At 47.3% G+C, this 14,427-nt stretch overlaps 1 protein-coding gene across 1 annotated transcript in view; it reads right to left on the bottom strand.

Moving 5' to 3' along the window:
* Nucleotides 1–14,427, bottom strand: part of LOC131261835 (uncharacterized) — an 82,952-nt gene that overhangs the window by 28,258 nt on the left and 40,267 nt on the right. Inside the window, exon 2 of the mRNA XM_058263676.1 lies at nt 13,041–13,686. Coding sequence (XP_058119659.1) covers nt 13,041–13,686 — 646 coding nt within the window. The remainder of the gene's footprint in view (nt 1–13,040; nt 13,687–14,427) is intronic.

Raw genomic sequence — 14,427 nt, forward strand, 5'->3', positions numbered from 1 at the left:
CTAACCGGATCCTTTGTCGGGTTCCGACGGATGTCTCCGGTAGCGTGTTTCGGTGGTGATGAAACTTAGAAAAAGGGATAAAGTATGCGGGAAAGGATTTAACTTCCCCTTCCACTGGAAGTTTCTTACAACGCTTCTAGCGCACGGGATATCTCCTTTCCCAGAAGGGGGCCGCGAGAGGCAAAGGGTGCGTCCCGCGTCCCAAGATTTCGACCACATTTCTCGACCTTGGGCACTTGAAATCCGTACGTCTCATGAATCGATGGTCCCGGTTGTGGAAGTTAGTATCTTGTGTCGTTGTGGCGGGGAGAGGAGTGGAGGCAAGGAAAAAAAACAGGGAACGGAGGACATCCCGAAGAAAAGGGAAAACCCATCCGACCAGCGAAGGAATGACGGGATGCGGCACGGATGACATTGTGGGTGCTGGTGCTAAAGCAGATAAACATAAACCGGAATAAATCACGTTTCACAATCCTACTTCCTTGGCCCCCTCATCACCCTCCCCCCTTCTTCCGCGCGAGACGATTACTCACTTTTCTTGCGAAAGGAAAGTCACCTTTTGCCAAACCGGCTTTCTCCTCAAAACGTTGCGCGGGCAACGGAGAACCGATTCCTAATTAAATCATAAATTTTAAGTACAATACTAGTTCCCCTTGGCCCGGCCCAGGAGTTGGCAAATACGATATTAGTGGAGGGAACAATTTTCGACAAACCCCTTTATTGCTTCGTTTGTTGTTGTTTTTTCGTCCCTTCCATCAATGGGCCCTTCCGTGCCAATGTACATCTTACATTGGTTTTGGGGGGTAAGGAAGGACGTGCAAGTCGTTGACTCTCTTTTCCTTCTCCGGCCACCCACTCGAAAACCCCCTTGTCCCCTGATGTCATAATCCAAAAACGCGTGATGAGCGTACGCGGCACGAGCCGTGGCACGAATACGCACATCTTAATTTGTTTGTAATGATGAACCGGAAGGACGGGGTGAATCGGAAAACTTCTGCCACCGAAGCAAGGGAAAAACCCGGCCTCACTGTGGGACGTTTGCCGTCGGTTTCGGAGGGATGGTAAAATAAATTGTTATCGTTTACTATTAATTAAGTGATGCGGATAAAGATTGGATAAGGGAGAAAAGGAGCACCGTGGGTAGAGGAGAGGGAAGAATATCGAGTCATTCACGGTCCTAGGGGTTGGGACGTTCCCGGTGCCGAACCTTGGAAACCCTATTCAAACGCATTCGAGGCTCACGGAACCCTTCAGAGAGCGCCGCAGACTCTCTCACTCTGCTACCGACTTGATCCCGTTTATGTATTGTGCCACGATGTGCGTCGTGCCCATCCGTTCGGATTCATCCGCCGAGGCCGAGGGCCTTTAATCCTCCACCCAGCTTAGCTCGATCCATAGCCAGTTAGAAGGCAACACACGTTGGTACGGAAGGACGGTGGGCTCGATTGCAAAGGACTGCGCGCGACTGTTTATCTATCACTTCGTTCAACGTCAGCCATCCGTCAGAAGCGTACACCCTATAAATCGTGCCACTCACCCTTAATCGGAAATTCGCCGATTTCAGGAAGCGCCGGATATACTTTCACACATACACACTCCACTCTCATGTGCGTGATTTTGTGGGCTATACAGGCAGTACCCGAATCAGTGTACGTTTATCCTTCCTGAACCATACAAATGGCGAAGGGATGAGCGTACGCCTTGTCGGGGATCAAAGTGATTACAGTGCGGTCCATAAAATAAAGCACATGCAAAGTGTGTAGACGAAAAAACACTGTTTAAAGTATTATACACAGTAAACGGTTTTGTTAAGATGAAAGTTAAGCACCACTTAATAATTTTGCAATTGGGATAAATCAGTTAAATTTTGAAAGACGTTGGTTTCGAAATATTTTACAATCGTGTACGATGACATCTTACTTTTCTTGTTGTCATGCTTTGTAAAACAATCGACCTTCTATAAAAATGTTTTTTCTTACGATTTTTACTAATCCATTGTAAATTCTTCCATTTCTATAAAATGGATTCGTTGGAAATGTCTATACACAGTCTGTACAAACGTATAAACTATTCAAACATAATCAAAAGACTGTTGTCAACTGTTTTTAAAACTAGTTTCCTGAAGTGTGCTTAGAATATTTTGCAATTGATTTAAGCGCCTTAATACGTTGACTGTCAAGCGTTTTAGCACACTTTTTGGGTACAATCTTTTTCAATAATTTTGTTTGTTTATAAAATTAATCAAACTGACGGTTTTTGGTGGCTATTCAAAAACTTAGTTGACCAAAGAATTGATATTAAATATTACTATAATATTTAAGTTACATTTTCATTTATTTATGGGACAAACACATTTTAGAACTAATAACAGCTGGCTATCAAAAATGATAGCCATGGCAGTCAACGTGTCAAATGGTTTCAAAGTCTCTATTACTTCCAAAGTAAATTTTCAAATGTGCTACCTTCGTTGCACTTCCAACATTGGCAACCCACTGTAAACGCACACATGAACTTTATTCAGCGGGATAGTACAGGATCACGGATCCGCCAGAGCCAAAATCACGCATCAACAGTTCAGTTTCGGATTTTGTTTTGGGCTGGGATTTTCCTCCTTTTCTCCTCGCTTTTTTAAGCCTTGCCGCATACGCGCGGGCTTCACACACGTACACATCTAGTTGTATGTGTACCAGGGGTGTGTAGCCTGAAGCACGAGTGGGAGGGAAAGCTGGTGGCCCCCATTAACCCGGCTGCTGTGGATGCTGAAGCTCGGTTATGTCAAGATGCGTTAGCGTTTGCGAATGAATGCGCTCGTGAGTGAGATGGCGAGTGAAAAACTGAGAGAGAGAGAGAGTATTTCATCCCGCGAACAATCAAATCGGACCGTGTATCCTTGTGCCTTTCGCTTCTGGATATGGATTATGGATTAGGTGTTTCCCGAGTGCTGAGATGTAGCAGACATATTTACGAGCTATTCTGTTTAGATGAAGATTTTCTTCAAATAAAAATCTTATCTTAAAATAATCTTGAATAACAATAACGTTTAGTTACTACTTACGAAAACCGATCAAAGTGTTTTCTAAGGTCAATTGAAAACTTCTACCGTCACTTTGTTGTTGTAACGTACCTGTAAAGTGGAGAAAAGGAAGTGTGAAATTAATTTATTCCGATGCATATCCTGGATAAGAAAAAATATTGTATTGACATAGTTGTTTCGAAAGATTTTTTGTATTACAAAACCAACCCGATCGCGCTGTTGTTACCCTTTTGCGATCGGGTTCGCTTGGGATCCGATGCGAATCCATTATTTCCGTGCCGCATTCCCGCGTCGTAATCCCTTCAAGAAGGCCTCCGGAACGTAACGACAAAAGGCCACGGTTTACGGGAGCGGGGATGAGGAGCGCGAAAGTGGGGTTGGATTTTCTGTCCGCTGTTTGCCAACGGCTTAAGACGAAACTCACATTCGCTCGTGGATTTAATTCCATCGAACGGTGGGGCGGGGGGAAAGCGGCGGTCGGCGCGACACGGCGGGAAAGTGATCCTTGAGGATTCCAGACGCCGGTGAAAAAGATGATAAAAGGGGGAAAACAACGACCAACAACGGGCAGGCCGGACCCGGTGGGCCGGTGGGCTGAATATCCGGCTCTATCATTATCTTCATCCCGAAGCGCGACCCACTGATATGCACACATACAGAGAAGCTACACGGTGAACGGTGAACAATAAAACGTTGTGGCAGGGAGGGAGGAAACCGCCGTGGCGGGGAAGGGAATGGGATGCGCTCCGTTACATTTTCATCCGTCTCGCGCCTTCGTGCGATTCGATCCGGCTTCCCAAATCCGCACCAACACTACGCCAAGGGCGCTCTTTAGGCGGATGGGAATAATATAAATCCTTTATCCCTAATTCTTTATCCTGCTCCGGCGTTGGGGTGTGTTTTTATTTTGTGTTGCTTCTGCGAACTGCGCCACGTGTTTGCGTTGCAGAGGAGGGGGAGGAGTGAGGAGACTGGAGCGTTAGTATTTGTGTGCGAGAGAGCCTCCGAACTGCATCTCGAGAAAAAGGATGAAGGATATGTGTGCGGACGACGTGGGCACCAGCTTTCAAGCACACTCACGACATAAAGAGTGAGCTAGCTCAGCCAGCGAGGACGTGGCATGGGCAAATTTCGCCACGTTCGGGTTCGGTTTGCTTCCATTTCGACTTGATGGGATTAGGAGTAAATCCAGATAAAAGGATAAAGCATTATTCTTCGCTCGAAAGAGGAAATGTGATTTTTTTTCTTTTCTCCTTTACTCGGCGGAGGTGCACACAGAGACATGGATGGGATATCCTTTCCCCCGTGCACGACCGCGGTTCGATGTGTGGATGGCGTTCGAGTTGATGGGTTTGAGTTCTTCCGTGTGGGTCTCTTTTCTTCTTCCTTTCAACGCTTATACTTATCCCATCCGGACACAGTACGGATTGCAGCGCGCGATTCGGTGGCGCTCCGGAGAAGGAAAAGTTTCCTGATCCAACCACCTACCCCACACATATCCGAGGCCCACACTCCACAATGGAATGGTGCGATATCCCGTGGAAAAGATATCCGCCAAACCGGAGAAAGCACCAACTAGAAGAGAAAAAAAGGAAAACCTTCACATCCAACGCCGTCCCGGGCGAAATGAAAATGCGAACGCGAGGGATTTATTCCCGGGGCCCTCCCCGGCTTAGGATTTACTCACAATAAATCTTATCTTGCGCCCGACAGCTAACGGAAAAACCGGGATTTTCCTCAATCCAACCCACCCACCCACCCACCCGGCATTCGGCATCCTCATGTCATTTGCACGCCGTCTCCGCTCCATATGGCGCCACGGATAGATTCGTCTTGCGAAAAGTTTCCTTTTTCCTTTTTTGGTTTTCGCTGGATGGAGAAAGCTGGGATTTAGCTGGGAAAGGGAGCAAGCAAATGGATTTGTGGATTTCTTACATTTCCCGGGCTACCTTTATATCCAGCACACACACACACACACACACTCTGCGTTTACCGTTTCTTTGGTTTGCCTTAAATACATACATCGTCCTGGCATACGCAGCTTGGAATTTAATCCTTAAGGTGGTGATTAAAAAATGTTAAATAAAAGGTGAAAATAACTGAGAAAGTATTTGAAAAAGTTTTCATAAACGTAAAAGAGTAATTTAAATACACCTTTATAAAAAACCCCTTTCCTTTAGGCAACTTGGTCCAAACAAATCCATTGGGGACCAATTAATAGAGGCTGCTTTTATGTTCCACATTATGATTTTCCGACCGGACGAGTTTAAGACGATGACTGCCGTCACTTAATTTTCACCCACTGTGCATGCTTAGTGCTCGGCGGATCGCCTGTGCAATCTACGAAAGGTGGAAGGATGTGTGAGGCTTGGGGAGGGTATTCGGCAAAAAGGATGAAGGATGGATTAAGTCGATCATGTGTGCGTTTCTCGGTACTGGTGGTTAGCGAATGGCGATAAAAGGTAACGATGTTAAGCGGGGTGGGGGGAGGAAGAAGGAAAGCGAAATACGGAGAGAGAGAGATGGAAGGCTGTTTGTCGGAGTGTGGGGAGGTGAAGCGCGCCGGCGAGATGAGCTAAGACGGAAAGATTTTCTTCCACCCCGAAACCGTCTCCAAGCGCTTGAGCCTTAAAACCTCGCCGGTTCCAAAGCAATGTCCAATGTCTGGTGTCGTTGCTGGATCCGTTTCAGGACCGTGTGTGTGTGTGTGTGTTTGAGAGTGTTTGCATGCATGCCTGACGGTGTGTTTGAGGAAGGATTTAGTCTCATCCCGCTCGGCTACCGACGAACGGAACGCGATCCCTGCGCTGAACGGAAAGCCATTGAACTGGCAAACTTTGCGGGTGGCAAGGGAGTTGGCGGAAACGGTGACGCAAGTGATAAAGCGAGAGGGAAGCAGAGCGAAGGAGAGCGGTAGGCAACGGGGAGAACAATATCCTTGCGAAACGTCCTAAGAAAATCCCGGCAACCAGCAAGAAACGGTCGGAGAACCTTTAGTTTTCTTCTGCATATTCTCTCCGGATGTGCGGACAAGGGGAGCGGCTAAGAAGCAGAAGCAGATGAGTGAGAGAGAGAGGCAGTGACGGGGTGTAAAAGGGAGAGAGTGCGACCCAAATCTAACAACGTCGTCGTCGTCGACGACGGCGTCTTGTCGAGTTTATGTATGTTCGGATTAAGGAAATCCCTGAACGAGAGGATCCTTCCTTGGCTCGGCAAAACCTTGGCAACCTCCGAGGCCTCATCACGGCCGGAAGTGGATGGAACGGCCGCGGAGTGTTGCGGTTCTGTGGTGAGGCAGTTTTAGGATTTAGTCCTCCGATCCCTACCCCCCTCCTAGCCACCAGACACACTCCACCCCCGTCGGTTGGCGAAGGTCGGGACGTTTGTCGACGTTCGCAAAATCGATACCATTTGATTCACGGTGGAGCATACGAGTGCGGTAACGCTTCCGGTGCTCAGGGGGGAGGGGGTTGGAAAAACACGCGAAAGAAATTATTCATCGGTCGGGGGTGTTTGTTATGTTTTTGCCTGGTGGCACGGTTTTCTCCACGCGTCATGTTTTTGTTTTCCGTTTTCGAATTTTATCTTCACCGTCCCAACACCGATCGGAGATTGTCTGCAATCGGGCCCGGGGATTAGGGGCGACTCCGTTGATGGATCCTCCACGACCAACGGGTAGATGCAAAACACCAACAACAAGTACCCACTGTCCACCACCAAGGTGTGCCCGCGTGTTCACTTCCATTATTGAGTGAGTTTCCAAATCCATCCAGCAAAACAAATGGTACATCGGCTGGATCCGGCCGGCGTGAAGATCAACCGGCTGTTTTTGATTTTTCTTTGCGCCTCTCGGCCGCTTGTCTCCCCGGTGCTTCGGCCCGGGAGTGTGGCGAAGACTGATGCCTTGCCGCGAGAGCTACAGTGTGCCGGGTATCGGATAGAAAAAATCTCTCTGTGTGTATGCAGCTTTACATTTTCCACCTGATTTTTTGTTGCTTGCCCTCCCGGACAAATTGTATCCATTTTCCTTGCACTTGCATCTGAAGGACACGAACCGAATGTGGGGATTTAGGTTGTTTTTTTTTATCACCAAAAGCGTGAGAGAATGAGAGAAAACAACAGCACCGTTATCCTTGCTGCTTGCCGATAGGTAGAGAAGCTTAGCTCTTCCTCACAGAAAAAAAGACGAACTACTAAAACCAGACATACCAGGTCAGCAGACATCCTTGCCTCGACTCCCGGAGTCCAAATACGCCCAATGGGTACGGCAGATAGATACCACGGACCGGTGTTTTCGGTTTTATAGGTTAGAGAGACGTTTATACATAAATAAAGTCCAAATCCCCGTTTTCATCCATGCTCGCGCGCGGCTCGCGAATTGTCCGTGAGACCGGTTGGTTTTTTTTTTCTTTTTCGCGCGTCTATATCGGGACACCTTAGGACCAAGTTGACCAGCGTACGAACGAGTGCCCGCGCCGGTGGACAGAGGCTTTGAGTAACCAGGTTTTTTTTCCGATCAGAACCGTCACGATCGAGCGATGATCACCAGGACGGGGTCAGGCTTACTCTTCATCGTTTCACGTAAATCCTAGAACGAGTGGAGCAAACGGTCGTACGCCGCACTTCCCAACATTCGATCGATCGATGTCCATTTGAGTCAGCTGATGGTGCGTGGAAGTTTTTGCGGAACTCCACGAGTTGCCTTTCGCTGAAACCGTGCGATTCAGCGGAGTACGATGGAGAAATAAAAACACACACAACAACCCACCCCGACGGTCGCGGAATGGCAAATTTTAGTCCACACCGTTGGCCCCCCCCCAACACTAGACGACGGGCATCTCCATCCCAAAAACTGGACGTCCATTTTAACGGACGCGCGAAGTCCACACTCCCGGGCAAGACCATTCGAGACCTGGCGGGTCCCGCTGCCGCTTTTTGTTAGGCGCGTCCGTGTAGGCATAATCCCGATTCGACGACCTGTTTTTTGAAATCCAAGAGGATTAAGCAACGTTTCTTCTATGGTTCTTTTTTTGTTTTGTTTTGGTAAGTCTCCCGACACCCGGGCACTACGTTCGGTTGTTGGATATTCGGTCGGGACCGTGGTGAAAGTGTGACATCGTTGTGAGTTCGGATGGTGGAAAAAAGCAAAGGAACGGGTGGAGGAACCATCCGGATCACCGGCGAATGCTCCGTTGCTACTGCACCAAGGTTCGCGGAAGTTGCAGTTGCAACGTTTGGATTTGCGCGAGGATTTCCGTACGCTTCGGGTGCGCCGCGAAATGGCCGGCAGGATTGGGCTTTTCATGCTGGGTCCTGGAACAAGCAAGACGAACCTACGAGGAGCACCATAGAGGCGCTTTCTGTGTCGTTGCAAACGGACTAGACTTAGGCAGGTATGGTGAGCAAGATTGATGGACAAATTGTATCGAGAAATGTTAGATACAGAATTCAGTTTAAAAATGTTACCTAACAACGAAAAGGTGCAATGAAATTTAATTAATTATTTATTCTTATAAATGTAGAAAAACACATAGTTATCCTTCAATTGCAGAATGAGTGATGATTTAGCATCAGAGTGTCTATGAAAAATATATGAAAACATTTTAACGATAAGTTCCAAATAAACTTATCACCGACCATGGTAAGGATGAATTGAATTCCTGCTTAACCAACCGGGCAGTCAAAGCCCATCGTGGCCTTCCGATTTGGCTAGAATGTATCGACAGAGTCCGTCCATGCCTCCCGGGAAGCCGAGACTAACGCGAATCTGCCCTACGTTCTGGCGATGATATCGATATTCGGTGGACCCGATTTAGCTTTGATTCATTATTGCATTCGAATATATGGACAAGCGACGATTGGCGATTCCCTCCGATGGGATGTTATCATTTTCTCGCGAAATCCTTTCACCGATTCTAGCGCTTCCGAAAATGCAAATCCCCGCGAAACACAGCAACCCGCGTCGATGGACGGCATGCCGATGGAAAAGCGCGCCTATCCAAATCTTGTTCATTCGTGGTCTCTCAGTCTCCGGGCGAGATTTCGTTCCGCGGTTACGCCTGGAAGCGATGGTGGCGATATAATTCGGTTGAAATTGGAACCTTAGGCACGAACGATATAACCCTTTTGTGCTGGGCTAGTATCGGATGGATTAGCATGCTGGTGGTTGGTGAAATGCGCAGAAGTCCTTCCGGGGATGAATAACAAAGAGTTTAAGTGGGTTTGGTTGAGGGTAGCTCTATCGCGCAACGACAGATTTGTTTGGGATTTCCACACAAGTCCTAACGGTGGTATTAACTCATAATCGAAATAAAGCACTTCTTCTACGCATTGTTCGATTTTGGTGAGGATACCACGAATAGGCCTCATTTATTATTCCAGAGTTAGTGGAGAAAAATACTTCTCGATTGACTTATAATTCATTCTATTCATTTGAGGATTAGATGGAAAACTGCCTCCCAATCATTTTCTCTAATACAGGAATCTGATTCTCGAATCATGCGTCGACGGGCAATGGTTTGGACTACCTTGGTAACCTTCACTCGAGTTAAGGTTGGTACTTCAGAGCATTCATTCATCAAGCATTCTCCCAAAGATCGGGATCGGAATGAGGATTGACGCCTCCATGGTAACATGTTCTTTCAATCGCTTTATCATAGAATCAGTTCCCAATCGTAATTTGACGTTATTTAGAGGTCGGAAGGGGATAGTCGATAGGTCGGGTGATTTAAAATCGCCCAATTTGATCGTCCGCTATTATGCCTGGATTATACCTGGATGGGTTTATTTTGCAAATTAACTGGACGTTAATCCATCGTTGCCATGCGCCGTGTTTGTAGAGGAGAATTGAAAACACTTAAAAGTGGATTCAAAACTTGAGCAAAATAGCGTAAAATATTGTGTTATAATTCATTAGAAACTGTATGGAATCGACCGCTTGGCCAATCAAAGTATATCTATATCTCCGATATACAACCAAACGGATCTATTGGGTAAATAATCCTCGGTTCTTCCGGTTCTAGAACGTGCCTGGTGTGAATGGAACACGGTGTTTTATTCTTCACATCCTCATCTGATGGTGCGCACGTATTCTTTAGCCCGTGCGTGCCTCTTGAGCGGTGTGTCGTTTCCCACACACACACAAACCCCCATCGGAGTAAATTGATATCGGAATCAAAGCGGATAGTGAGTTGTAACGCATGCATCCAGGATGCATTCCTTCGGGGCACCGGACCAACGATGAGCGTGCAGCACAACGCATCGGCCCTGATCCGAACCCGAGTGTGTCGTGTTCGGGATTTTGGAGGATCTTCATCCCGACACGGATATCAAATATCCTCTGCGCCGAAAGGCACGTAGGATGTGTTTGGTATCGCCGTCACCCCTACCCATCGCACCACCAGAATCGCCAAATATACTTTTCGGAGCGGAGAGTCTTGCCCTCATTGCAGTTCCGCATTCGATATTATCCCTCCAGCTGATTCGGTGAGCCGCAGAGCGGGGTAACCGGTTGCGTGGCGTCTGTTTATCGAAGGATAATTCCCTTTCAATGGGCAACACGCACGCCAGCGATGGGCTGGGTTGGGTTGGGGTAAAGGTTTACGATACTGCGAGGCCGGGTGAGCTTCACATTTCTGACGATTCCCGTTCCCTCGGGTGCGTCACTGCGCGGATAATGATGATGATCGCCTTGGTCGTATCTCTTATTGCCAGAAGCTCAAAAGCGATCAGTTAAAATCATACCACGAGTTCCCTTTCCGAACGTTCGTTGGCCTCTACCACACACACACACACACACACACACACACACACACAATTGCACGCACGCAAATGCCCACTTTTTAATCCCTGCAGTTATTTTAATCCCTCTAATTTTGATTCACCTTAATCCTCTTTTCCGTTTTGTGCACCGTTGTTGCTTCTCGTTTGCTTTTTCGTGCGTTTATTACTGGTTTATTTAGTATTCTTTGATTCTCAGCATTAATATTCTCAACGGATTTCGTACATTTTGAATGTTACATTTTATAATTTTCTTCATGTACCATTTTCCTCTTCTTCATTTCCTGTGTTGATTGTTTTAAACCCACTTAGTTGATTATATTATATGTTCAACTGCTTCAAATCGTAAAACACCATGTAAAGTTTTGAACATTTGTACAAAAGTTTTTAGTTAAAAATTCCAACACCGTACACGTAATGCGGCGCCGACCGAATGTCCATCTGCCTGAGCCGCTTATCATATGTATTTTCAAAGGCCCAGCATCCCGTAGCGAAACCGGGGGGGAAGAGATTTTCCCAAATAAGCGATGCGTCACTCCCACTCACCCACCCAAAACCCCCGCCGGCGATTCGATTTATCCGCTTTGATGAATGCGTTCGCGATATTATGTTGGAAAATTTACACAATAAACGATAATCATCGGCAACCGCGCGCGAGGTCGCCGAAGGTCTCGTAGGCGTAGGCGGATCACATGAGCACACACACACCTTCCCTTGTCGCCTTGTTTTCAGCATCCCTTTCAACATCCAGCGCTCGTTGGTGAAGCCGGAGTAAAGGGAAAACGCACTTTTAATTTTCCCAATTTCATACTACATCCATGCGTCGTCCAGTGGATGTATTGTAGGCGGATTTATTGTATTTGAATCTGTGTATGTGTGTGTGCGTATGTTAGTGTGCGGGTATGTGTGATTGTAAGTCCAAAGCCGATGGGCAGCGGCTCTGCCACCAGCGGGATGACAATGGACAAATCCATCTAAAACATATAAATTCTGGATTGAATTTCGAAATGCATTTCAATTAATCAAAACTGCTTCCGGGAAAAGTGGTGGAGGAAAACGAAACGGCGAAAAAGAGTACGGGCCCGAGGGAGGGTGTTAGAAATTACAGTGATGAACTGATTTGCATCAGATTCTAGCCCTCTCTAAACATAAGTAATATTTTTGTATTTCAAACATAGATGAAGTAATTGAAAATTCCTCATACAAGTGATTAAAAACTCATATCAAATTTCACTTTTTCAAGAAGATATCTTTGACTCCTTAGACCTTTCATAAATGGACCATCCATTTCCGGTCATGTGGAGACATCCGCAAATGCTCTAGAATGAACTGTACGTCCTACACGCGTTTGGGTTTGGTGTGTGGCGGAATTAGTGAGTTCAACAGTTTGGGAAAACCTTTCGCTTTGCCCTCCGACCAACTGCTGGAGGATGAATGGGTGCACTCCTGGTTTCCTATCACCTGGGTCACCCTTTTCCGGGGTAAACCGAAAGCGAAAGGGTAATAGTCTGATGCGTGATTTTTCCATAGCCGAGCCTTAATCTGGCCCCGGTCACGCTTAGCGCGTTGGTGTTTTATATGTATTTAACGGATTATGCGCTACATGGACATGGCTGGAGTTTACTGGCCGCGGGGTAGGTTCTCTTGTAACCTGCCCCCCATTAACCCCCGGGAGTGTTCTAGGTGAAGGTCTACAGCTTCAGCACAATGTTGCCTCAGCACTTGAATTTTGCAGTTTGGGAAATTTTGTAGCATCCATTGGGTGGGCGGGAAGCTCTGGAGGCAATGTGACATAAAATATTGTGAAGATTCAATTCAGGCACAGGTTCAGTGATATTGTATGAAAAGTACATTGAAGCAGACCCGTTAGGATAATCAACTGTTCGTTTCTCAATTCGTTCAAGTGTTCACAAACGTTTTTATGATATTAAATGAAATTAAATTCCCACCCTTTAATAATATTCATATGTTAAATTCAACTGGGTCAGAAAAAATACAAAACATTTAGGGCAAGCAACAAGAAGGGATCTGGTTGACCGCAAACAATAAACAAGGATTTTCGATTCAAGCAAAATTAAATTGCCTATGAAAAACCGCCAAAGAAGAGTGGTCAGTTGAGTTGGAATAAATGCGTTCGGGATGGGTGGCGAAATTAATAATTTTAATTGACTTATCGTGTGCGGTTTTTGAGAGATTCACTTCAAAAAAAGAACAAACTTGGACCTACCGTTAACTTTGCTGAAATCAAAGTCCTGCTTCCGGTCCTGCATGGCGGCGGCGGCTGCAGCGACGGCGGCCACCGGAGACTGTAGAATCGCTCGGTCTACGCCGGGCCCGTTGGAGGGATTGGTCTGAAGGGGTCCGGCCGAACCCGGGTGCCCGCTCGGTCCGTTGCCTGCGCTGGGACCATTTTCTGGCGCCGTCAGAGACGTGGAAACGCTTATACGCGGCGTAACCGAGCGGCTGACGGTGGCTGCGGCGGCCAGCAGGGACTGAGACACACTGATGGCCGGATGTAGAGCTGCCCCGAGATCCCGAACGCCCTGTCCGGCGTTGGCTTGCGAACTGGAGCCGGTGGAAGTGGACGCTCCGGCCAACGCGCCATTACTCGACGCTGCCGAATTCTGCGTGCCGAGTGCGTGGTTGACGCTGGAGGAGCCGTTTCCGCCGTCGGACGAGATGGAGTGGGCCCGCTCTACCGGAGGCTCGGCGGAACTGCTGTTACTACTGGCGGAGGAAACGTTGGCCACCGCGGACGAGGGACCCTTCGGGCTGGCCATTTCCGAATCGCGTCCACCGGTGTGCGATGGGGATGTTGGCATCGACGAATCTTTCTTCGGCGACTTGGTGCGTGTTAGAGCAAGGGCTTGTGTCTGCAAGAGAGAAAATGGATTGTCATTAAGACTTTGGACTATACTTTACGTCTTACACAAAACAATACTAAACACTCATCAAATCCTTGTACAAATTCTTTCCATCGCTATGAAATACAGACATCAACTCGTAAATAAAGAAGGTTGTGTTCAGCATAACGTGACAGAACCTGAATCCAATGCCAATCAACAGTTCACTGGCGCATTCTTCGGCTACAAAGTGCAAGCCAGCCGATGAGAAGAAGATTCCGCGTGGCCATATCTAACCAAATCAGTTTCAATTAAGTTACCAAACACCATCGAGCGAGTGTTCCAGTGTCAATCATTTGCGCTTCTGTTCACCCCTTCAGTGGAACCTGCCGTTGGCTAGAATGCACGGCATCGATTGGAACTTGGAACTTCGACGAAAGGTTGCAAGTGTCGAGACATATTCAATTCACACGATTAGATACCCCAAGCCAAAGATATCCGGAACATATTCTTGTTTACTTCAGTAGTATATTTCCTTCGCTAGCCACAATCGGTAGGGATCACGATCGAGAGGTCTATGATTTCATCCACGTCCTCGGTACCGATTGATTGCTGGACTAGTTTTAGGCAAGGCCCATCCCGCCGGTCCGATCTCTGTCGCCGATCGAATTAAGTATAATCGGCCACAAGCGACCGGCTGAAGCGAACTAAATTGACCGATTGATTAGAATCGTTTTGCTCTCGTTGTGAATAATCGGGTTTGGACAACGG

This window comes from Anopheles coustani, chromosome 2 (genome assembly GCF_943734705.1).
Source record: "Anopheles coustani chromosome 2, idAnoCousDA_361_x.2, whole genome shotgun sequence".
In the NCBI taxonomy this organism is placed as follows: domain Eukaryota; kingdom Metazoa; phylum Arthropoda; class Insecta; order Diptera; family Culicidae; genus Anopheles; species Anopheles coustani.